Below are 25,251 nucleotides of genomic sequence, written 5' to 3'. Positions count from 1 at the left end.
GGGGCGTCAAACTCAGCGACCCAGGACCACGTCATATACTTTCACTAGAAGAAGCCCAAAAAAGTGCCGATAAAATAAAATAATTCGGTTGGGTAAAGGGGGGAGAGCGCAGAACCAAACCGAACCCAATATCGGCTATTAGTTAGTGATTTTTTTTTTTTTTTGGGAAAAATTATTGCGACGAATCCGTGGGTGGCTACGCGGTTAAGGGATGGGAACTCTCACGTGGGGCCCACGAGGCTTGGCACGTGCAGCAGGGCCAGCTGGCGGTTGGCGAGGACCCACGATGAAGAGGACGGCGGATGGGTCCATTCATCGCCTGAAACCCCCTGGGGCCCACGTGAGGGCCAGTGGCGTGCGGCCTCTCGCGTGGGCCACCGCCGAGTCCACGATCTTCGTCTCCTTGTGGGTTCCATCCGTTATAAATCCCCCCCTTCGATCGCTTCCCCTTCTCCCTCGCCAGCTCCCCAACCGCTCTAACCTCCTGAACCCCCGCCCCCCCGCGCGCCGAACCTCCGCCTCTCGACGCGAAAAATCGTGTCTTTTCCCCCGTTTTCTCCACCGATTCCTCCTCGCCGTCCGCCACTAGAGTGTCTCGAGCTCGGAGGGCTCGTCATGACGAAGCAGAATGTGGTGATGCCGGAGGCCATGGCCATATCGGTGGCGGCCGTGGCCAACCCGCCGCCGCTATTCCCCTACCCACCGCCGATAAGGGGAGGAGGCGGGTTTGCGCTCAGGAAGAAGTATCCCTCCCAGCTAGACCTCGGCGGGAGGAGGACCAATACGTGGGTGGAGTCCATGAAGGCCTCCTCCCCCACCCACTCCAAGGCGGCCGCCGCCCTCGTGGCCGCCCCCTCCGTCGGCGCCCAGGACGAATACGCCACCTGGATTGTGAGTTATATTCTCCTTGCTTCTCTTTTTTTTTTCTTCAATCAAAGATTCGATTTTGATGTGCGCTAACCATGGTGGATTGGGTTATCCTTTTGGTGATCAGATGCGGCATCCTTCGGCTCTGAGCAAATTTGAACAAATCATTAGCGCTTCTAAAGGGAAGCAGATTGTGATGTTCTTGGACTACGATGGGACGCTCTCTCCCATCGTCGACGATCCGGACTCCGCCTTCATGTCCGACGCGGTGAGTTGCTCTGTTTTCCTCTGTTTTCGTGGTCCAATCCACCAGTTGATTCCATTGTATGGTTAAAGATGTGATTTTGATCTGTGTTTGCTCGTGGGAATTAGATGAGAGCTGCTGTGAGGGACGCCGCGAGGTTCTTCCCCACCGCTATCGTCAGCGGGCGGTGCCGAGACAAGGTACATTCCCATCCCCCCCGCCATCCAAAAGCTTGGCCTTTTCTTCTATCTTCCTCTTTTTCTAACTCTTTTCTTTTCTTTTTTTTTAAGGTGTATAGCTTCGTGGGGCTAGCAGAGTTGTACTACGCTGGCAGCCATGGCATGGACATCAAAGGCCCCGCCAGGGGCCCCAGATATAAAAAAGCTAAGGTTGGCACTCTCCTTCCTTCTCATAAAATCAGAAATAGCGAGTCCGTCACATCCCTTTCTCAGAGTTTTTCTCATATTTTGATCTATTTCTGTCTCATTTTGTGCGGTTCAGGCCAAGGCAGTTCTGTTTCAACCAGCTAGTGAATTCCTGCCCATGATAGATGAGGTTGGTTTCTCCTTCTAAGTCTCTGTAGCAAGCCTAGCCTGGAGCAGCAGCAGTCTATGATTTATATCTGGATGAAAGGATCTTTATGTATTATTATGTCTTTTAGGTTTATAAGGCTTTGTTGGAGAAAACCAAATCCGTCCCTGGTGCCAAGGTGGAGAATAACAAGTTCTGTGTGTCTGTCCACTTCAGATGTGTAGATGAAAAGGTCACAAGTCATATAATATTTGAGCCCCCCCTCCTATTCTTTTGCCATATTTGGTAAAAAAATATATCTTCTTTAATTAATTAATCCATAATACTTTTAAATTAACTTTATGCAGAGTTGGAGTGGATTGGCTGAGGAGGTGATGTCTGTGCTCAAGGAGTACCCCAGATTGCGGCTCACCCATGGAAGAAAGGTGTGACCTTGGTCTGGTTCAACTCTATTGGCCGCCATTTCTTTGTAGAGCATACTCTTTTATTGTTCTTTATAACATGAGTGTGACTTAGATTTTGCGGCTTCTTGACCATTAGGTCTTGGAGATTAAACCAACTATTAAATGGGATAAAGGGAAGGCCTTGGAGTTCTTGTTGGAGTCTCTTGGTAAGCTGAAAACCGCTAAACACACACACACACATTACGTCACATCCCTTTCATTAGTTTGGTTTGTCGATCATACTATATATTAAGCAAAACCCACCAATTTTGTTGCTCTTCCTCAGTTCCTTGGCCTTTGATTGGAGCCACCTATTTTAATAATCTTGTTTCTCTCTAGGATTTGCCGACTGCAATGACGTGTTGCCTGTGTACATCGGAGATGATCGCACCGATGAAGACGCTTTCAAGGTATCTCATATAATTCTTGTTTAAAGAGGATAACATTCATTTGATACTATAAATTTTTGTAGATGGCACTGTCTTTGCTTGTTTAAGTTCCTTAGCTAGTGTTACTAACAGCATGATATATGTTTTGCACTCGTGTACTAGGTCTTGCGTGATAGGGGACAAGGCTTTGGTATCCTTGTTTCCAAGCTTCCGAAGGAGACAAATGCCTCTTACTCTCTCCGAGAGCCCTCTGAGGCAAGTGCTGATGGCCGCTGCTTTCCATTCTTTCACCTCTAGGACGACTTAGATGGCTACACTCAAGTAGTTTTCTCATGTGTTTGTGTTCGGTGTCAAGTTGCTAATATGATTGATTCCTTGAATGCTTTTATAGGTCATGGACTTTTTACTTCGCCTAGTGGAGTGGAAGCGCCTCTCTTTGAAACCTGGGCCAATGGTGTAAATAGGATAAGAAGGTGTCCCACCACTCCTGTGAAAAAAAAACTTGGACTTGTGGGATTCTATGAAATTGGGGAGCTACATATTCCCTTGTTCAGGAAGAAGAAAAAAATCCGCAAAATGTAACCTTTTGTACTTTAGCCTACTCTTTCTTTCCCCTCTTTTTTGGGTCTTTTCGTGGGCTTGGAAGTTGGAAGCAATGAAAAATTAGCTTTCCTGCCCTTACACAAGAAGCTAAAACCTTGTAATTAGTTCGATGTACAATGGGAAAAGAAGAAATAGCGATTATTTTCCTTCTATAACATTTGTGGAGTGTTACCCCATCTCTGGCTTTTGGATGATCTTTACTTGAGATCTGAATGGAAATGGGATCTGGAGTCACACTATCATTTCCACAAAAGTTTAAGGAGTCCGTACGATTACGAATGATATGATTCTTGAGAACATACATGAAGTTGGTTAAGCAGTATTCATTCGATTTATTTTCACTGCAAACAGACAGGTCTCTCTGTCTTCTTTAATCAAACTTACTGGCTGAGTGACATATAACTATATAAGTACATCAGCCTTTATATTTAAATGCACGTTATCGCTAATCCCATGCAGATGCATGTTATCACCGGTATTATGTTCATTGTTTAGTTAGATGTACTTTTTGGTCTTTGGGAAGAAAAGTTATTTTATGGAGCCATGTATCTTAATATGAGGACACCTATTTTGAGTTCAATGTAGGTATCGAACTCCAAACACTTTCTAGTGGTCCAGGGATCGATTTTGGCATGCCTGTTTCGGCTTAAACTTTCCATATCTAAATCTATCAACAAATGAAGCATCGACTTTGGTTGAGATGGTGGTTTGATGGCTTGCTTTTAGATGTTCCATGGATCCTCATCTGACTCGTCAAATGGCAATTTAAGTTCAGACAAGTTAAAGAGTGAGTAAATGATTTGACGCGTGCCATATTAGATTATTCAGCTAAATGACAGATAAAAGGAAGACAAGGAAACTCAAATTCCTAACCAACCTTAGCTTTTGCTTTACAGGCCCTGTGCACAGCAATGGCTAAATCAGCCAGGATTCCATTGTAGATTGTCCTTGAACTCGAACTTATTTCGATCATGCATCCGTAATATCTGAATGACATAGGTCTCAAAATCTGACATTGTTTGCTTCCCGCATCTACTTGTTGGCTGACTGTTCGTGCTGATCATGATGTACTAGTGTTAACGATTCAAGTTTAGACTCTATTGATTTAAAGGGTTCAAATATTCGGCCAACGCATTCTAGGTAGGTATAGAAGTAGGGAATAGTCACTTGTCATAGATAAATAACTTTTCAAGTGGTCCCATAATTTTCATTCTTTCACCTTTATGATGAAGAAAATCAGGAGTTAGCTCAAAAAATGGCATATGCCCCAATCATACAGATGAGCCTTTTCCGTCAATCAACAATCATATGCTGCTGCTCTTCAAAACCAAGAGAATGCACCATTATCAGAAAAGTATCCCCTACTGAATTAAGGCTTTCCAAATTTGATACAATCATCTCATTTGCTCTTTAAGCTTAGCAGCTTACGTAGCCTTGTAATCGTGCACTAATTATATGAAGACGGATGAGGACTTCGTCGTTCTACCTTATGAATTCGATCAGATCGGCATGGCCATTTTCAATCTCAATCAACGATGCTTCGAAGTCGAAAACGCCCACCAACCGCAGCGTTCTAAATGGAATACCTTATCATCTCTATCAAGTCTACCTGCAGCCACAACATCCTTCCCATAAAGCAATCACAACAGGATTGAGATAGAGCCGCCAGGCAGGTTGGGACCCTGGTGGATAAATGTGACAACGCCAGAGAGGTCTCATGTCCTTTCTTGGGTGTCCAGCTAGTATCCAACTAGCTAGCTATCTCGGTTTGACCCTCACACAACTTCATTTAGCTCCAAAGAATTGGGCCGCTCTGAAGGATTCAATGTTCCTTTTAACCAATTAAGGAATCAGAGAGACTCTTCAGTCTTGGTGATGAGGTGCCAAGTCCTTGTGCATTGTAAGCTGTCATGGTTGCTTCTGATGCCATGTTTTAAAAGTCTATTCTTTAGGCGCCACATAATAGAGCAGTTTCGTGCAGGGAAACCTGGCTTTGTGCATGATGGCTGCATCCTAGCCTTGCCCCAAGATTCTGGTCATGTTTTGTGCTTTCAAATCTCAGGTTGAAAGAAAAGAGATTTAGTACCACCTACATGAAGTCGCAATATAATAAGTTGCATCCACGTACTATTTCAGGATTCATTAGATGCCACTGTACTATTGATGCATTAAATTGATGGAGCTTTGAGTCAATAATGCTGTCTTCTTTGCTCCCTCTCGTCCACACAAACCCCATTCATCCTGTGCTGCCCAGGCCAGGATGAAAGAAATCATCAAGAGCTGCTCTTATATTATTGAGATTCCCTTGAGATCCCCAACTCAAATGAGTTAGAAAAAGTCCTCTCGTATAGAATACGGACTGCAACCATTATAGGGTGCAGGAGAAAACATTAATATATGGGATATTTTACGCCAAAAGTCGTGGAGGAAGACATTGATCTTGAACCAAGGGACATGGGCAACCGCAGAGGGCACACGAACGTGATAGCACACCAAAGAGAGGATCTGTAAGCTTGAATTATTGTCCTTAGGGAGAGAGGATTACATAAGCACCATTTCACTAAAACATAGGTTCATTTCCCACACCTTTGGCCACCTTGGATCTCAGTCAGCCCCACCTAGAAAGAGGGAGTGGAATCTCAGCACCATCTGTTGAATTTCTTTTTGTTTTGGTAATAATGGGTGGGGGCTTGGGAGATACTTTTAGGTAGGGCATGAAAGAGGAGGCACCCACTAGGTGCAAAAGAATCTATGGTTGGAGAGGAGTTGGATTCCACTTCAGCCCTGATGCTTTTGAGCACACCTGGTCTCCGAATGGGGACAAGGAACATGCCTCCAGGCAATTCTGACATGGTTAAAGATGGTGCCCACTCCATTTGACTCATCATTGGTGCCAAAGCTCAAATAAACTAAGCCATGGGAGGCCCCCATTATTGGTGGGGAGAGGTTCTTCCAAGGCAACCACCCACTAGAACCTCTACTAATCATCAATCCATCAAAGTGTCCATCACATTGATGGAAAAGAAAGCAACCAACAACTCATCAAACGCATTGCTAACCAAAAAGCAACTGCAGATTCGGATAGTTATATAAATGAGCAATGAAGGAGGAATCCAAGGAAGGAGGTGCTTTCGAGAAGATTTAGATACGGCTACGTTCGAATCTTCGGTATAATATTAGCCAGCCTTCATAGTTCATGCATGTCGCCCTTCAGGTATACAATCATCCACATGCCAGTTCTGAACTGAATCCAAAAGATGAGTCGGGTGCAAGAACTACAATGACAACCATATAGTAATTATGGCAAAGAGTTGGCAGAGAGTGGACTCCTGTCCACGTGTTGAGTGGAGTCAGCATGCCAGATAAAATTCTCTCGTCTCTATGGCTACAGGACCGGGCCCCCCGCACAAAGGGGATCTAGTAGTGAGGGCTGGAGTGGGGGAAGCACTGATTGGGTTGAGCTTTTCTACAGAATTCTCTCATTTCTATGGCTACAGGACCGGGCCCCCCGCACAAAGGGGGATCTGGTGAGGGCTGGAGTGGGGGAAGCACTGATTGGGTTGAGCTTTTCTACAGTGTTGGTTAATGGGATCATCCTTGTTCTTCCATGTTCTTGTCACAAGGGGGCTACACGTGCCCTGAGGCGCCCCCTTCTGCCATGGGAACTGAATAAAAGCCGATGGGGGAGAACGATGGTGCTCTCCTTCCTCCATGACAGGCTCGAAAAGGCGAATGAAAGGTCATTTTGGAACCCTTTGCCCGCTAAGTTATGACTAAATATGATCGTTAATGGTATCATAGAAGTTTAGAGTTGAGAACTTACTGTACTGTTGGTAAACCAGAGGAGAAGATGGAATCCATTTTGATGCAACCATATCGACTAGACTGTAAAAATGGGGATGTGGTAGAATCTGAAGCATGACAAAACCAGGGTTTTACACTGATCAATATCACCTGAAAGAGTGTGCTTCGAATTTTCCGGGGTGAAGTCATGAAACAGTCATTTAACTACTACAAACTTTTTCGTGAATGTGATAATAAACATAGTTCGGCTGCTTTGGTTATTTCACGACTCCGAAGTTTAAAGATCAGTATTAGTTTTAAAGCTATGGTTTTACCAAATAGAATTTTATCAACGAGTAGTGCTCAAACCTTGCTTCTATCAGCTCCCGATAAAAATGATGATGCTTTAACATTGGAAGGCCGGATTTGCTTGAGCCTGAGAACATCATTTGCATTGAAAGAAAGGTTTAAGACTCGAAGCTTCAAAACAGCAGAAGTATATTCTTCCCTTTTGAGCCAAAATTTCAAGTGTTTGCTTCCAATTTGTGATTTAATGCTCCCGCTACAATTCTTCCTTATGCTTTAAATTGAAGACTCATAGCACCAGGGATATAATCAGCTTTTAAGGGTTTGCACTTGAGGAAACTTGGCTTTGCGAAAAACCAATTTCATAGGGAGAAGAATTCCATATCACTTACATTTATTGGATGAATTATATGAATAACAATATAATTACCGATTTTCCAAGGTTAACTGAAGATCAATGATATATCGATCCAAATGATGAGTGCCTGTCAACTAAATTAAATAGCACATGGAAGCAGTTCAGATGTCTTGTGTTAAGTAGCATCTTTTAATTAGGTGGTGGAAATTATGGTGTTGTTGGTTTGTCAATATCTTAGCTTTTCACAAACTTTAATGTTGTTATTTATAATATAATCTGAACTCAAGGTGATAACAAAGATGCAGTCCAGTAACATGTTGCTTTCACAACTATGATTAAAAGACAAACAACTAAAAGGTGATCTTGCACCAAATCTAAATGACATTATGCTGTCTAGTAACATGGGATACTTGTGGGTCTGCAACAATTTCTATATTTATGACTGGTATCTATTGAAGCATCACTTATTTTGGACATCCTCTGAAGGTTCGAATGTCCCAATTTATTGTCAGCCAGATTTCTTAAAGATAAACATGCATCTCAACATGGAAATGACATAAATATTCATCTATTTTTTATTAGTATCGGTCACTGCAAGGACACCAAAAATAGAGAATTAGAAAAAACAAAAAAACAAGTTGATATATACTCTGAAACTGAAAATCGAATTTCCTTTTTATTGATCTAAGCTGAACTATAAATCTAATATTGATTTATATCAAGAGTAAACTAAAATGACCTTAAGTATATTTTACAGGTTATCCGGTTAGGATTCAATGAAAGCAGATTAGAAAACCTTAAGAATTTATTGACCAGATTTGTATTTCTGATGGAACCTAAATATGTCTCAGAATACCCATTTATGCCCATGAGGCAATGTGCCATTGTTAATTGGGTGTCCTTAGCTTATGAGGTGGAGTTTATTCTGTAAATATTCATGTGGTGCGAAAGGCCTCATGGTGTGATAGCAGCATGGACATCTGGGCCAGGCTTCTCCCATTTAAGGGATCCCCACAAATAACACAGTAGATGGATGGGTTTGGGCCCCCTCTTGGCCCATTTCCCAGTCCAGATTTCTAGGTCCATCTTTTGGAGATTGTCATGTTGGCCTGGGCTTTAAAATGTGGCCTAGTGGTCCACAACACCGCCTGGTCCATTAGAATTTGTCACCATAAGTGCTTATATACCTTGCATGATCATTTTAAGATTATCTAAGTCATGTAGTGCATTGGATATCTATATTTCCACCTGTGGATATATATATTGGTATGTTTTTCTAAATGAATGTTGACAATTCATTTGTCTAAAAGAATCCTTTCATGATGGCAGTGGTGAATTCCCTTAACTATGGACTTGTATACCAGATTGCAAATATCTATCATCTATATTTGTTGTCATGGGACAAAAGTTTGTATTCGTGCATGGATGTTTCCCTTTGCGCTTTCCTTTTCTTTTTCCTTTTTTCTAGTTGGTGGGGGAGGGGCTGTTTGCTTAAATTTCCCTTTGCATCTTGTTGAAATCACCCTATTACACGACCTTGTCGTCCTAATTTCTTTTACCTAGTAACTTCAAGATTCTATAAGATTGATATATGCACTCAATAATGCTGCTATAGTTTTATTGAGTTTTCTTTAAAGTCTGTAGATTTCCGTGCCCATTGAAATTTAATGCTACTATTGTTTAATTGAGTTTTCTTTACAAGTCTGTGGCCATCCATGCCATTAAAAGTTAATGCTACTATAGTTCAATTGATGCGACTATAGTTTCATTGAGTTTTCTTTAAGAGTCTGTGGATTTCCATGCCCATTGAAACTCTTTCTTTTCTTTAATTAACAAATGAAATACAGTATTGCAAACTAAATTTCGAAAATCATACTAATGTTGAGGCATTGAGGCTTTTTTGAAACTAAATTTTTATGCCCTTAACCCGAAACTGAAGGAACCATTACCATTTTTCAGCCTTTTAATAAAGATCAATTATCTAACTTGTGTAATTTCATGTTATTCCCAATATTAGGTTGAAAGCATTTCCTACATGTGAAGAGGAGAATTTACTTCATATTCCTCCATTATGCTTATATTCAATAGGTTGGATGGACAAGATTTAAGATATAATTCACATTTTTCATATGTGACGTGTCCTCATAAAATATCTATGCGGAAGAAAAGCCGCATAGAAAACATACGAGGACGTCCGTATTTTTGGGCCCTGTTGGGGAGCGACGTTTACATCGGAGGGAGTGGGTGGTGTCCCCTTCTAATGTCACCATGCGGCCTCTCACCCGCCCGCCGTCCTCCTCCGCCGCTGCCGCCCACCACCGCCTCCTCGCCGAGAAAGCCCTCGCGCTCCTTAAGTACCGCCGCCGCCTCGATGCCCTCGCTGCTGCCTTCACACCGGAGGCCGCCGCCGAGGCCCTCCTCCTCGCCCAGCCCAACCGCTCCCTCACCCTCGCCTTCCTACGCTGGGCCTCCCCTCTCCCCTTCTTCTCCGGATCCCTCCACCCCCAATCCCTTGCCCTCCTTCTCCTCTCCCGCTTCCGCCTCTTGCCCTCCGCCCTGTCCCTCGCCCGCCGCCTTGCCTCCCGCTTCCCCCCACCCCCCGTTGTCCACTCCGTCGCCGCCGCCATCCCCTTCCTCCGCACCTCACCCTCCCCTTCCGCCGCCTTCGACCTCCTCATCAAGTCTTACGCCTCTCTGGGCCGCGTTCCCGATGCTCTGTCCGCCCTCTCCCTCACGAAAGGCGCCGGCTTTGCCCCCGCCACCCTCTCCTACAACTCCATCCTTGACGCCATGTTCCGCTTCAGCCGGACCCCACGCAATACCATCGAAGAGTTCCTCGCCGACATCACGCGGTCAGGGGTATCCTTTAATGTTTACTCCTATAACATTTTGATCCGTGGGTTTTGCTCTTGGAGCGAATTGGATCGGGGGCTAGTTCTGCTCGCCGAGATGGAGCACGCCGGGTGTTCGCCAAATGTCGTCACGTACAATACTCTCATTGATGGCCACTGCAAGTCGGGGAAGGCCGACGATGCGTTTGGGCTGCTGAAAACAATGCACGAAAAGGGAGTGCAGCCAAATGCGGTTACTTATAACACGATTATCAATGGGTTGTGCCGGGAGGGCCGCGTGAAGGAGACGGGCAAGGTGGTCGATGAAATGGCGCGAGAGGGATTTTCTCCTGATGCTATTACTTATAACACATTGGTGAATGGGTATTGCCGGAAAGGGGATGTTCATAAAGCTCTCGTCTTGCATGCCGAGATGGCTCAAAAAGGGGTGGCACCTAACGTCGTGACATATACTTCTCTAATTAGTGCGATGTGTAAGGCGGGCAACTTGGCAAGAGCAATGGAGTTTGCTAAACAGATGAGGGAGAGAGGGCTTCAGCTTAATGAGATTACTTTCACAACTTTGATTGATGGTTTTGCTAAAAAGGGGTTCTTGGATGATGCTCTCTTGCTCATGAAGGAGATGCAAGAAAGTGGGATTTTGCCATCTGTCGTGAGTTATAATGCTCTTATTAATGGATATTGTACTTTGGGAAGAATGGATGAAGCCTTGGAGATCATTCGAGAAATGGAGGGAAATGGGTTGGTGCCTGATGTAGTCACTTATAGTACGTTACTAAGTGGGTACTGCAAGAATGGGGAGTTGGAGATGGCATTTCAGTTGAATCGAGAGATGGTTGCAAAGGGTGTGCTGCCTGATGCCATTACATACTCTTCGCTCATTAGGGGTCTCTGTGAGGTAAGGAGACTGGACAATGCTCATGAGCTTGTTGAGAAGATGTTGAGTTTGGGTTTACATCCTGATGAGTTCACGTACACAACACTGATTGATGCCCATTGCAAAGAAGGAGATATAAAGAAAGCTCTTCTTCTTCATGATGAGATGACAAAGAAAGGGATCCTTCCTGATGTCGTGACCTATAATGTGCTCATAAATGGCCTTAGAAAAATAGCTCGTACAAAGGAAGCAAAAAGGCTGCTTTTTAGGCTGTATTATGAGGAGTCTATTCCAGATAATATTGCATATGATGTGCTGATGGATTGTTGTGACAAGGGAGAATTCAAGAGTGTGGTCTCCCTTTTAAAGGGTTTTTGTATGAAAGGTTTGATGAATGAAGCCGATAAGGTATTTGAATCAATACTAGAGAGGAAGTGGAAGCCTAATGAGGTTGTTTATAGTGTCTTGATTCATGGACACTGTAGAGGAGGAAATGTGCAGAAGGCACTTGACTTATATAAGGAAATGATGCTGGCTGGTTTGGTTCCTAATGCAATAAGCACTATTTCACTAATTAAAGGTCTTTCTGAGGAGGGGATGGATGAGGAGATGAATCATGTTATTCAGAAACTATTGGGAAGTTGTATGCTTACAGATGCCGAAACTTCAAAGGTACTTGTTGAAGTTAATCACCAGGATGGCAACATGGAGGCCGTGTTCAATGCCCTGACTGAGATGGTCAAGGATGGACTCCTGCCAAATGGTGGGTGAAAGGATGAACTTGGTTCTTTTGATGGCTAGAATTAGATCTAATGGAGAATCATAGGACACTGTCATCTGTAATTTGGTGTTTGAATAAGTGTCTTTTAGAATTCGTAAATGAAGGTTCAGCTGGCACATTCTTGGGCAATGATTGAGGACAGTCTTTTTCTCTATCCAATGCTACCAAAACTCAGGCTCAGGTTTTGAATTTGCACTTTTCATTTTTAGCTCTATGTCCTAAAATGCAAATCATTAATTTTAGGCTATTTTGTTTGATGTTGCATTGCTACCATGACTTCTTTGCATTTTAAAGTTGATTCATTAGCACTTGAACATTAAATAGATCAAAAAGTGTATCCCTCAGTAGTTTGGCCCACTTTGCTTCTGCATACTTTATATTACTAAAATAAGAGTGGTGCTATGTGCCATTAGATTTAATTTGTGTTATAATATGCATGCATATCTGTTGAGGATTGTACCCTGCTGTTCTAAATTTGTTTGCATGCTATGCCCAAAGCGCATGCTGTAACCCATCAATAAGAAATAACTCCAGACATGGTTAGAACTATGCTTGTCCTGATATACAGGTGATAATTGTATATTGAGTAAATTATAATAGAAACTTAGGAATTGCACTTTTGTTGGTTTGATTGGTTAAGATATGTGATAATGGCTCAGACGCACAACTTGGAACACCTATGGATATTGTCGAGTATATCTGTTTTCATGGTTCAAGACCATGATGTGGATACAAATGCAATGCTATAACATCTAATGGTGTTGTCAAGTATATAAATCATCTATTTTTTAGGGAAAAGATACTACTATGTGAGTCTTTTGTTTTTCTAGCAGGGAAGGAGTGGCAGGATCTTGTTAGATTTCATGAAAGGAGAGAATAAACAATTGTGGGATTGGGCGGCGGCAGGAGGGCGGGGGATGGATTATAGTTATTGGATTTAAAAGAATTGGGGAGTGTTTGTTGAAATTATATCCATTAAAAAAAATTTAAATATAGTAATGTTTCAGCATGTTATTTAATTATTTTTCATCATTAGAGAAAATAGCGAACCCATTGACCCCAACTTGTGCCTTCTACCATAGCATAGATATAATTCTGCAAAGAAGTTCCATGATGCCAACAATGCCTACATAGTTTGTCAGAATCCAGAGAATAATCAATCACCTCTGCTATCACAGTCAGATGATTTGCTTTGGTCATATGCTTTTAACATATGGGATCCTTCTAGAGTCCATTATATATTATGCAATGGATTTGACTAATTACATAGACTTTATTACTTTGCAAGTCAGCATATTTTAGTCTTCAACGTAAAGTTGGATACTATGACTTTAGACAGATTTTGGATAGGAAGTTCAGAAATAATTATTTTGGCATTTATAATTGGGAAACAATTTGAAGTTATTCAGCATTTATCTGTGGAACCATTTTGCAGTTTGTATTTGAAAAATGACTAAATCAGCCTTGCCATTAGTAGAGCAAAACTGTATTGAAGTTTTGATTTCCTTCATTAATATTGTCCAACAGATATATGCTAAAGGTCTCAAATATATTGCATAAGTTTTTGGTGATAAATATGCTATTTGAACTTCTATTCTTTTATTATTATTATATATGCATGTGTGTGCATCTCTTCTTCTTTTACTTTTTAGCTTTCCAATTCAGGTACGACAAAGATATGCATTGCTTTTAAATCAATAAATAGTTGTTTAAAATTTTGCATTTCGTTAATGTTAAAGGCAGGAACTCGCCGCCAAATCTTGTCCTATCATCTAGTATGGGTTATATGAATATTTTACCTTATCGGATGGCTAGATCTTATGGCAGTCATTGGATGCTGCAATGTTAATTTGCTAGCTTATTTGATAGCGCTTAGATATAAGATCAAAGGGTTCAGGCTTGACAATGAGATGGATGAACAGTGACAAAAGCGAAGCTGCATTCTCAAAAGAAAAAGCCTAGCTGCCAGCATTTCTTCCCTCTAACCCTCTCCCATTTCCAATAATTTCAGTCTCTCTTCATCTAATCTCTCAAAAATCTGACAATGGGTGGCAGGAGATCTGATCTCTTGAGCCCCAATTAGGGCACTGCAACTCCTTTGAAGAGCCAACAGGTGTGACAATCCTGTTTTCCATTCTTCCTTTTCTCCATAGTCTCAATCTCCATGAGTTTACTTCCTTTGATGATCCATGTCTCCCTCACTCTTTTCTCTCTCCTATTGCTCTGGACACCAAGCAGCTGGATGGAGACATGCCCTGGGCTTCAGACCATGTGATCAACCCCATGCTGGAGTCCTGGAGCCACTTACTTAAGTGAGGTGATTATCAAGTCTTAGAGAGTCAGAGCTTGAGCTGGCCCGAAATTAAATGAGCTGAACTCAATCTGGCTATATTTATTGCTAAACTAAGCTTGCTTAAGTTCAGCTGATTTACGCCCCTGCCCACTACTACAATTTGTCAGAACACTGGATTCAATTCAAGCCCTTTCCCATTTTGCTGATTCTCATTTACAGGTAGTTCTAGTTCCAAAAGCAAGGAAGATGCTACATTGTCACAACCTAGGTTATTTTCTAAGAAAATATCATTGACCAAGTACGAGCTTCACCAGTGGTCCTCCGTAAGGCTTGTTTTTCTTATCCTTGTATAAATTCCAGCCAATCAGCTGGAAATATTCACCAAAAGAAGGCCTACAATTTTTCTAATAATAGGAGAAAACTATGCTGATTGTAATAAACCTGAGCTGGTTGACATTGTCATTTCAGAGGTTGACTTTGTAATTTCTGATATCATATTTCCGGATGGAAAGGTGATCAACCTTAAAAGAATGATTCTGGATTCATGTGATGAGTAAATATTTTAAAATTTTGATGTATAAAGTGCTTGCAACAAAATCTGGTTCGCTGCTAATCTTGTGCTCTTATAAACTGTTAGCATATGCTTTGACCATCAGACTGACATAAAGTTATGGCGCAGAACTGTGCTGATGATGGCCGCTGCTAATCTCTGCTCCATTTACTGTCACTTTCCTATGAGGACCTCATCAAGGTGCAGAGGTCCTTGATGAAAGTTTACTGGGTTGGGCTACAAAATCTTTAAGTTCAGGTAGTAGCCACCACTGACGCTTTTTGCATTGGATTAATATTTAAGTTATGAATGAAATATGTGGTATAATGAGACTATTTACGAACAACTAATATTTTTGCTCTGTTTATTACTACACACAGCTACCTCACTGGGTTGAATTATTGGAATGATGCAACTGCTATGATGTTGCTGGTAGCCAAGCAACTTATCTCGAAAGGCATAAATGTGTGGCCATGCAAGCAAGTTCAGCATGAAATGAACTTGAATAAATTACGTGAAACATTGTTGCAACTTACGGATTACATGGGCAAGATGATTTCAGTCACATCAAATTGATACTCAATACAAGCATTCCAGCTTCCCACTGAAGCGGCAGGGTCCTCGAGGTAATATACTACCACATCCACAAAGAAAATTATAGTTGTATGCTTGTTGTATTCCAAATTCTGTGCACATTGTTTTTGGGCTCTAACTGGTATATTAGGTGCAACTGATTGACGAAGGGTACTGCTTCATTCCTTGGTTTTTGAGGCAGGGTTCTCAAACAGAACCCTCAATTTTACATATAGAAAGCATGAACAGTTACAAATACAATTAGGATATAATGGCTATCTCATCTTTTTCAAATTTTAGTCATTCAGTGAAGAACCAATAAATAATTAAGTCTCCATTTGGCCACATAAACTTGTAGATCTTAGTAACTAGAAAATATTCTGCATGATATTACACTAACTTATATTGCATTTTTGAGTTGTTTGAAATGCATGTTAGTTTTATGAATATGATCTTTACTATTTATCTTGTCATATAGAGCAATTTAAAAATGCTGGGATCCTCCATCTGTAATTAATCCTGAGGTCAATCCATAGTGGGTGTCACTCCTTTATTTCTTTCTTTCTTTTGTTTTTTTTTTTTTACAATTTTATTTCCTCTAGAACCATCTCCTGGAGTCAAGCAGCTGCATCCTCTCCAGTCTCCTGTAATCTTCTTAATGGCAATTCAAAAGGACCTACTCCATTGCCGACCATGGGACAGATAGCACCCAGATGATACCTGTTGCACAAGAGATCGTCACTTAGCGAGCTGAACCCGGACGCATACCTGAATTCAACAGTTGGTGATGGGGGGAGTACTGTCCCACTCAAATCAGAAGGCATCTCACTATCTCAGGCGTTGGATTCCTGTGTGGACAGTGGAGCTCAACATTCATGACAAAAAGAAGAGATTTTACATGACAAAAGTATTCCTAATATCTGTCTTGCTAGAATAAAGAACGGAAATCCTATGGAGGAGGCACTAGAGAAGAAAATATAGGGTGGGCTTTGTATTTTACCATGTTTCTCCTGATTCGTATTTAAAAGAAAAACCAAAAATGAGGAACTCCACCTTCTAACAAAGTTGTTAGTCTCATGATTTGAAAAAAAAAGCCCAAAGATGGAAAGAAAATTGCACACCGCATTCTCTTTCTTCCTCGTCAAACCTCTCTATCCATCCTCTTGTTCGTCAAGCTGTCTCTCTTGTCTGTGAAATCTTTCTTCTGCTTTCCGAGTTTCTTTCTTTTCCTTCAAATCTCTCTATTTTTTAGGCTCTTTGCATCTACTTGCACACGACATTCTCTTTCTTTCTCGGCGTGATGAACACTATATTTTGGAAACTGTGTATTGATTTATCTGAAGATGTGTATTGGCTTACTAGATGATTAATTTGCTTGTTGTGTATCATCTAGCTATATGGTGTATATTGGTAAAAAGTATATTTTAGAAACTGTGTATTGATCTATCTGGAGATATGTATTAGATCACTGCTGGCTGTGTATTAAAGAAGCTTGTAGTATGTATTAGGAAGTCGTTGAGTGCGTATCACCTAGCCATATAATGTATTCTGGTGAATATGATGTTTTGAAAATTATGTATCAATTTTTTTAAACATTCATATATTTGTGCACGTCATATCTGCTTTTATTTTTTCTTTTGAATATAACATCTCATTGATAAAATTAGATCATTTATGTTAAAAGTATAGACAAAAGATTAGTATGATGATCGCATTGCTTCTTCTTTAACTAATAACTTTGATAAAATGTGTTTTAAAATATAATGTTGACAAAATGCAAAACCTCACTTATGGCCATGTGGACTCTGCATTGGAATTATGTGTTGTACTGGTTAAAAAATACTTGGTATTTGATATCTAAGATGCAAAAGAAAGGAAGCATGGATGGCTCTAACTGCTGATACGTGTGGCTCTGTTCAAATAAAAATACTTTACCCAAAAAAGGAAAAGCATTAAAGCTCTACCATTAATAAAGAAATTGAAAAACAGGTATACATGAATATTTTAACAGCTAGCCTTATATGACATAATTTTGAGATTATGATGGTATTATATAGATGCATGCATCATCTCATTCTAATATGGCCAATTAACACCAGGTTAACTTTTTATATCTAAGCCTTGGTAGATGGAAGTAAATAATACTCCTTACTATACTTGGATGGAAGATAGCCTAAAATATTCACCCTTAGGAGGAGTGGAGAACCAACCTTCTAAAATTAGGGATGGCAATTGAATCAAGTCGAACTAAGTATGGATTGGGTCGAATACAAGATAAATCAAAAATTTCTAAATCCAAATGCAGATAATTTATTAAAATGAGTTAGAAATTCAGTTCTGAATTTGATTATTTTATTAAAAATTTTAAGGGGGTTGAATCTGATCAAACGGGTTGAACGTTTATGCAGCTGCTCTCCTGCTCAAAATCCTTATTAATAAAAACAAGCAATTGTATGATCGTACATTAAATACCTGCAGACTGACTCCATCTCCTCCTTTTCTATATATATTCTCACCCCTAATCCCCCCGGCTTCATCGCATCACCCATCTCTCCAAAGCCAGTTACAAAGATGATCCCTATGGCGAACGAGGGAGCCATCCTTCTCTTCCTCCTCATCTCCTCCTTAGCCATAATCTCCCATTCCACCACTCCCATCACCATAAAAGTAAGCCCCTTTTCTTTTTTTATTTTTTTTATTTTTTTAAGTACTGACATGATATAATGTATGAGTACAACTAACAAAATCAGAAGCAGAATAAAAAATATCCGCTTGGCTCTTCAAATTTTTTTTAAAGTGATGCGTGGCAAATAAGGCCATCCAACTAGCAACAAACGAACCTTTCCCATCCATTTGCTATCCCACCCTCCTGACACTTTCTTTTCTCTTTGTTAACAGCCCGTGAGCGGCGAAAATGATGAGAACCAGTGCGTGTATACGGTGTACATCAGAACAGGTTCCATCTGGAAGGGGGGCACGAACGCGGCGATCGGCCTCGCCCTTGCCGGATTCGACGGCTCGGGCTTCGCCATCACGGACATCAAGTCTTGGGGGGGCATCATGGAGGCCGGCCACAACTACTTCGAGAGGGCAACCTCGACATCTTCAGCGGCCGGGGACCGTGCCTGGAGACCCCGCCGTGCTGGATAAATCTGACCTCAGATGGCACCGGATCCCACCACGGGTGGTACTGCAACTACGTGGAGGTCACGACCACCGGTCCCCACATGGGGTGCGCCCAGCAACTGTTCACCATCGAGCAATGGATCGCCAACGACGCTCCGCCCTATCAGCTCTACGCCGCCCGCGACTACTGCTCCCATGCCGAGGAGGAGGCAAAGATCGCCGATCGGATGGGCCGGCATGTGACGCACGTGGCGTGAGACCTTCGCTGGGTTTTTGTTGGCCGAGCTCCTCCATTTTGCTGGTTCTGTATGGTTTTAATTATGTCAATTATTGCTTACCGGCCGGTTGATAAAATAAATGGCTAAGAGGTGATTCCTGTCTTAATTGTTCTTTTTCCTAATTGGAGGGATGATCTGGGCCGTTGGTGCGACGGTTGTCGTTCTGGTGATGCGGACCGTTGGATGGGGTTGGATAGGGTTCGAGGATTAGTTGATCGGTCATGTTTAAAGCCAGGAATGATCTGGGCCGCCCAAGATATCTACCACATCACCTATATTGGATATGCCACGATGCACCATGAATTGCACCGGACCTGCCTTATATTTATATTTCTGAGATAAAAAGAGAGATGCTCGTCTCTATATCCAGAGCTCTACATCTTACCCACCTGTGCCTTCAAGATAGCATAAATTTGTATTCCGGCAAAATGGTGCAGTAAAGACATCCTTCATTATCCGACCATTTTAACACCTTTTTTTAGTTCCTCCATTCTGCCCTATTCCGGGCTCAATATATTCTTCAACAAAACTGGCAGAAGAATCACATATGAGTGTTAGAAATCAGCATCCAGCCAAGTTGCAGGACTTAAATCACCCAAGAAAAAAGAGAGCATAACTTTGATTCTGTAACTGTCTGATAATGGAATGGACTCAATAAGCCCAGTGGGCCTAACCTATGTCCCAATGACAAATAGATTCTAAATTTACAAGCACAAACCTGATCAACCTATGGCACTCTAATGACCCTCCAAACCCAACATAGTGCTTGTGAGAATCCGTGCGAGCATATATCTAGTCTCATATTAGATTTTGGATACTTATATAGGACTGCGGAGCCTAAAAATACCTTCCGGTTATTCATTTTGGGTATGACCCTAGATTATTACAAATGGTATCAGAGCGAACTAGGCCCATAGCATTTATGGACTAGAAAATATTGCAGCATGGGTTCATGGAGGCTTGAACAGTGAGAGCATGTGAGGATCCGTGCGAGTGTGTATTTAATCCTATATCGGTTATTGGCCTAAGGTCTGGATTGTTATAGTGCCTGGCCGTGACTTCCCATATGCTCTTGTGCTAGGGAATGCAATGGGGCCAATTTCCATCAATATGATCCAAAATGGAGGCAAAATGATTAGATTCATCGAATGCAAAGACGAGTTGCTGTACTACCTACCAGTCCACAGGCACCTTGTAACCCCCTCCGGTCCTTTAGTCGCCACCACTTTTCACTTGATCTGTTCTTCTCCCTTTTGGTGGACCTGAAGACGTTGGCACGGGTGGTTAAAGATGTTACCACCTTTTCTTGGCCCCTTCCTCTTATTTCACCTTTAGTGGCTTCCATAGGATTGAAAGTATCATCCATGCATTTTAACGGTCCAAAACACCCAACTTTACCTCCACCTTCCATTCCTATACCATCAAATTAACTCTAGTAATGTTAATTATATGGGATAAAGATATTATGGTATCACATTATTGTTGCTTCTATATCAAACAGATCTCTTAGCCATGCGCTTGGCTCTATATTTTATTTAGGTCAGTACTAGGAAGGAGGCAATAATTATACGTTGCTAATATATATCATGCACTTCGACCATCCATGTATTATTAACTCGGACGGCCAACCATGTTTGAACAATGGAGAAAGGGTATGGAGGAATGTCAAGCTACATCCACTTAAACACATCTTAAAGATAGTTTGTAGAATTGTGGGTAAGCAGTTGTTTTTTTAAGTAAACAAGCAAGCAGTCTTGGCTGGATTGAGCTGCCAAACTACTGAATTGCAGGCCCCAGGCTACACCCCTCATGGACTTGAAAGGCCCATTCGAATTCTGTGGAGTTTGTCCCAAGGTTTGACCAGAGGTATGTGATATGGGTCTAGATTAGCGAGGCACAAGTTAGCACTCGGTTTAGATGGCACAGGTCAACAAGGTTTGGTCCGATGTGGTTAGGTTTGGTGCAGCAAGTAAACAATACTGGGGCCAAAACTATGCATAGATTAGCAATATACCAGCATGATATTTTCTTTTCTCTTTTCTCTCTCTCTCTCTTTTTTTTTTTTTTGTTGGGCTATCATGGATGAATCACACAAATCTAGTTTGAGTATACTTTCAAAAGTCAAAAAATAAAATATTCTAAAGAAAGGGTGGCAACGCCGCACTATCCGTTCATAGCATCTCGTCAGAATGATCAACGACAAAGGATGCAACTTAGTCCATGGCTTTCTATATATTCATCTCACTGTAAATACGACTTATCCTAAGGGTGGTACATTTTCTCGCAGGCTGCCAAATGTCCAGGAGCAAAAGGTGTTTGTTCGTGGTTTGCCCACCGATCCATTCGATCACGGTGGCCAAGTCGCCCTCCAAATGGATGAAGTCCGAGTAGCTTCTGGAACAAAGGTGTCATAAATCTGACTCCCACCGGCAACGATGAAGTTTATCTTGAGAAAACTTGGGGGTAGGGGCTCTCAAGTGATGAAAGATCATCCTGATCACCACTGGAGCTAAGATAGGGTCTCAGGTGTCTCGAGCTGTCATAGGTTCTCCAAGGGGAGGCGTGGGAGGTGAGTGGATGACTTCTACTGCCTGAGGGAGGGCTCTTTTGACAATGAATCTTTGTGGCTGACTGCTCATCTCTAAGACAGAGCCATTCCTTGCAAGCAAAATATGAAATGCCAAATAAGCAACCCAGACCTAGCCTCTAATAGGGGCTCTACTGGTACAATCTCTCAAGAGGAGAGAAAAATACCAACAGGTGCTGCCGACCAAAGAAAGATCAAGGAGGCATAAGGAAGCCCCCACACCCGAAACACCCATGGGCATTAGAAGAGGACATGAGCCACCGACCTCTCAAGAGGGTAAACATCACAATTTAGGAGAAAATTTATCTCCTATTTGATCAGCACTTCTCTGGTGGGCAGGTGGCCCCACGCTACCTTCCAAAGAAACAAGGCATCTTGAGGATGCGCCTCTAGTTTCGAGACCCATGAACAATCCCGTCTATGATTAGTGTCAATTATGTATAGCTCATATAGGTCCCTAGCCTTTACCTTCAGGCTGCCTCATCCTATCTTGTCAAAAATATCGACCTGAATAATTTTGGCATTTGATGGCCCATAGTTGAACATAAATTAAAAAAAAAAGCAATGATTAAAGAAAATTGAACTGCCACATTTGCCGTCAGAAAGCATAGACTAGGCAATGTGGTGATGAGTTAGGGTTAAGATGAGGATCACCCAAACCTGCCCAAATTTCGCCATTAGGTTGGCCCCAATGAGTCGGTTCGGCCCAATTGCACTCTTCCGGGTGCATTTAATTTCCTATCCACGGTTATTGATCAATCTAGATGCATCTCGGTCTCCGAATTCGAAAAACAAATTAAAATACAAGCAAAAGGTTGTAGTAGAGAAGTAATATAATAGTCATTCCAAACCTTTACATCTTCGAAGGGCCGAAAAGTATCAATTGAAAAGGTTCCGCAACAAAGCTGCTAGTAATCGACCATAGGAATATTAGTGGGGAGGGGCACCCTCTCCATGCTCTCAAGCACATTACACCTTTCATAATTGCACACTTTTTTTTTTTTCTGGTGAACATTATAAATATGAGTGCCTTAGCTTTATGACTATCCTCTACATACATTGAAAAACAAGGCGCTTAATATGAAATCCAACGCCTCTCACAAGCAAACATCATGCTTATGTTGTCCTTATTCTGAGAAAAATAAGCGAATACCTTATGAATATATCTCTCTCCTTGAATGTTCCCATGTTTGGTGGGCATCCCACTCATGACATTTCCCTGTTGTACATCAAGTGGTTATGGTCGACACTGCTTTATATCACAATCCATACTTTAATTCTTGACTCGCATCCTAGTCTCAGACTTCTTTCGAATGACTAATTAAGTACATGCTCGAGAACACTAGCTGCAAATACTCTTTTTTTTCTCATAAAAAAATGTTATAGGTATCTGAATTGCCTCATTTTTTTTTTCTGAATTTCTTTTCTGTTTGGTACTTTTTTTTTTTTCTAGCAAAAGCATATATTTGTTATAGAATCTCATTTTTCTATTCCCTTCCTTTTTCTCTTGGTTAGTCAGTTCAATTTTCAAATTGCAGGCAGTGCCGGCCCGAGCCCTAGGCGATCGAGGCGGTCGCCTAGGGCCTCGGACCAAAGGAAGGCCTCCGCCTCCGGCCTCCGCCCAGCGAGCTCCTCCTCCAGGCTCCAGCGACCAGCGGGCAGCGAGCCAGCGACCAGCGGGCAGCGAGCCAGCGACCAACGGTCCGCAACCGGCATCCAGGCCAACGGCAACGGGACAAGACATCTTAGCCATCCGCCCATCCCCCGTCCGTAGCGCGTCTTCTCCAGCTGCCCAAGCCCTAGCGTAGCCAACTAGCCCGTCTTCTCCATCCAACCATCCGCCTGGCACGCCACCGTCTTCTTGCTTCTTAAATCCCAAATAACCAAAGTGGACGGCGTCTTCTTCTTCATCCTTGAGTTCTTAAATCCCTAATCCTCAAGTCACTCAACAGTTCTTCCTCTTCCTTCCCGGCTTCCCGTTCCTCGAATCTCGATAAATCGGTTCTTGAGAGTTGAGACTTGACGCCGGCGTCTCTTCTCCAGGTCTCCTTCTCGTTCTCGGCCCTCCGCGGCTCCGCAGTCCGTCCTCGACTAGGTGTCAGGTGAGTTCTCCTTCTGGCTTCTCCAGCTCCGCCCCTATTCTCGATAACTCGGTTCTTGAGACTTGACGCCGGCGTCTCTTCTCCAGGTCTCCTTCTCGTTCTCGGCCCTCCGCGGCTCCGCAGTCCGTCCTCGAGGACCTCGACTAGGTGTCACTGTGTCAGGTGAGTTCTCCACTTCTCCTTCTGGCTTCTCCAGCTCCGCCCCTGTTTCCGCGGCTCCGCCCCTGTTTCTTATTCAGTTATTTGTTTTCCCCTTTGTTTCCGCGGCTCCGCCCCTGGGTGTCTGGCAGTCTGGGTCTGGCCGTTGGGCAGAATGTGCCGGCTGCCGGCAGGGGATTTATTTTTTTGGGCAGAATGTGCCGGCTGCCGGTAGGGGATTTATTTTTTGGGCAGAATGTGCCGGCTGCCGGAACTGTGCCGGCAGCCCGGCACCCATTTTCACTTTACTATTTATATTTCAATGCTATCAAAATTTTTATTGTCGGATTCTTGAAAATAAATTTTATGTCTATTCTTAAAAATTGATAATAGTTTTTCATGTCTAAGGTCTCCATTAAAATTGAGTTCGGCACTGCTTGTTGGGATTTGAGTTCGTCATCGAGTCCGGCACCGCTTGTTGGGACTGGAGTTCGTCGTCGAGTCCGGCACCGCTTCTATTGGCATTTCGGGTTTTATCATTTTCAACTCTATTCTATTTTGATTTGTTTGTAGTGATTGTCTTAATTATTTGGTTTGATAATATTATTTTTGGATTCAAATGTCTAATAGAAAATTTGAATGTGGGCATGAAAAACTCAAAAAGAAAAGAAAAATCGAAAAACTCATTCAATCTCAAAAAGGTGCTTTAGATAGATTTATTGTCACAAATAAACAAAACACTACATCAAGTTCAACTCAAAACGAAATAGAGTTAGAAGATGATATAAAAAGAACGAAACAAAATGAGATTGACAACCAAACAATATCTAGTGAAGAACACAATAAGAAATTAGATGAAGATAGGATAAATAAGGATAGTATAGAATTTAATGAAACTAGTTCTATTTCTATAAATATATATGATCCTGGTCAATGGAAAAATATTGATACAAAGTTGAGAGATCTATTAGTAGAAAGAGGTCCAATTAGAGATTATGATCTTCATTTTCCTAGGGATGAAAATAATAGACACTTTTCTACTATACATTATATTCGTAAGTTACCTAATGGCGAAAAATATGATAGAAGATGGTTAGTGTATTCAAAGGATTTGGATAGGGTATATTGTTTTTGTTGTAAATTATTTGATTCAAAGTCTAGCACGAGTCAATTAGTCAATGAAGGAAGTAGGGATTGGAAAAATCTAGGTATCAAGCTTAAAAGTCATGAAACAACTAATGAGCATATCATTAGCATGAATAGGTGGATTGATATAGAAGTGAGATTGATAAAAAATAAGACAATTGATAAAAGTCTCCAAGAACAAATAAACCAAGAGAAGGATCATTGGAAAAAAAGTTTTATTGAGAATTATTGCTGTTGTAAAAAATCTTGCAAAAAATAATTTAGCATTTCGAGGAAAGAATGAAAAGATCTATCAAAGCAATAACGGAAATTTTCTAAGTTTTATTGAAACGATTGCAGAATTTGATCCAGTAATGCAAGAACATGTTCGACGCATTCAACATGGTGAAATTCACAATCATTATTTAGGTCATAATATTCAAAA

The 25,251-nt window shown here is 41.8% G+C and overlaps 2 protein-coding genes and 1 pseudogene across 5 annotated transcripts; all 3 read left to right on the top strand.

The window, feature by feature from the left end:
• Positions 1–458: 458 nt before the first annotated feature.
• LOC103707894 (putative trehalose-phosphate phosphatase 6) lies at positions 459–3,232 on the top strand. Its single transcript, XM_008792596.4, has 11 exons — positions 459–891; positions 995–1,135; positions 1,240–1,311; positions 1,402–1,500; positions 1,613–1,666; positions 1,773–1,874; positions 1,990–2,067; positions 2,183–2,252; positions 2,425–2,495; positions 2,637–2,729; positions 2,866–3,232. Exons 1-11 carry the CDS (start codon positions 616–618, stop codon positions 2,932–2,934), a joined length of 1,125 nt encoding a protein of 374 aa, XP_008790818.1. The 5' UTR covers positions 459–615; the 3' UTR covers positions 2,935–3,232.
• Positions 3,233–9,757: 6,525 nt separating this feature from the next.
• EMB2745 (Tetratricopeptide repeat (TPR)-like superfamily protein) lies at positions 9,758–17,049 on the top strand. 3 transcript variants are annotated; one of them, XM_008792709.4, is made up of 4 exons: positions 9,758–12,215; positions 15,007–15,135; positions 15,258–15,503; positions 16,053–17,049. In XM_008792709.4, exon 1 carries the CDS (start codon positions 9,793–9,795, stop codon positions 12,022–12,024), a length of 2,232 nt encoding a protein of 743 aa, XP_008790931.3. In that variant the 5' UTR covers positions 9,758–9,792; the 3' UTR covers positions 12,025–12,215; positions 15,007–15,135; positions 15,258–15,503; positions 16,053–17,049. The 3 variants fall into 3 exon arrangements, with proteins under 3 accessions (XP_008790931.3, XP_088567721.1, XP_026660744.3); XM_088711595.1 differs by having other exon boundaries at positions 9,758–14,147; positions 14,273–15,135; XM_026804943.3 differs by having other exon boundaries at positions 9,766–12,016.
• A 136-nt stretch (positions 17,050–17,185) lies between these two features.
• On the top strand, positions 17,186–19,006 carry LOC103707895 (PLAT domain-containing protein 1-like; annotated as a pseudogene). The gene is made up of 2 exons (XR_015973572.2): positions 17,186–18,117; positions 18,349–19,006. The product of XR_015973572.2 is annotated as a PLAT domain-containing protein 1-like (transcript).
• Positions 19,007–25,251: the final 6,245 nt, after the last annotated feature.

The sequence above is a fragment of the Phoenix dactylifera genome, chromosome 15 (genome assembly GCF_051530095.1).
Source record: "Phoenix dactylifera cultivar Ajwa chromosome 15, Ajwa_hap1_PhDact_Kaust_v1.1, whole genome shotgun sequence".
NCBI classification, from domain to species: domain Eukaryota; kingdom Viridiplantae; phylum Streptophyta; class Magnoliopsida; order Arecales; family Arecaceae; genus Phoenix; species Phoenix dactylifera.
This window is presented reverse-complemented; position numbering and strand designations above follow the sequence as displayed.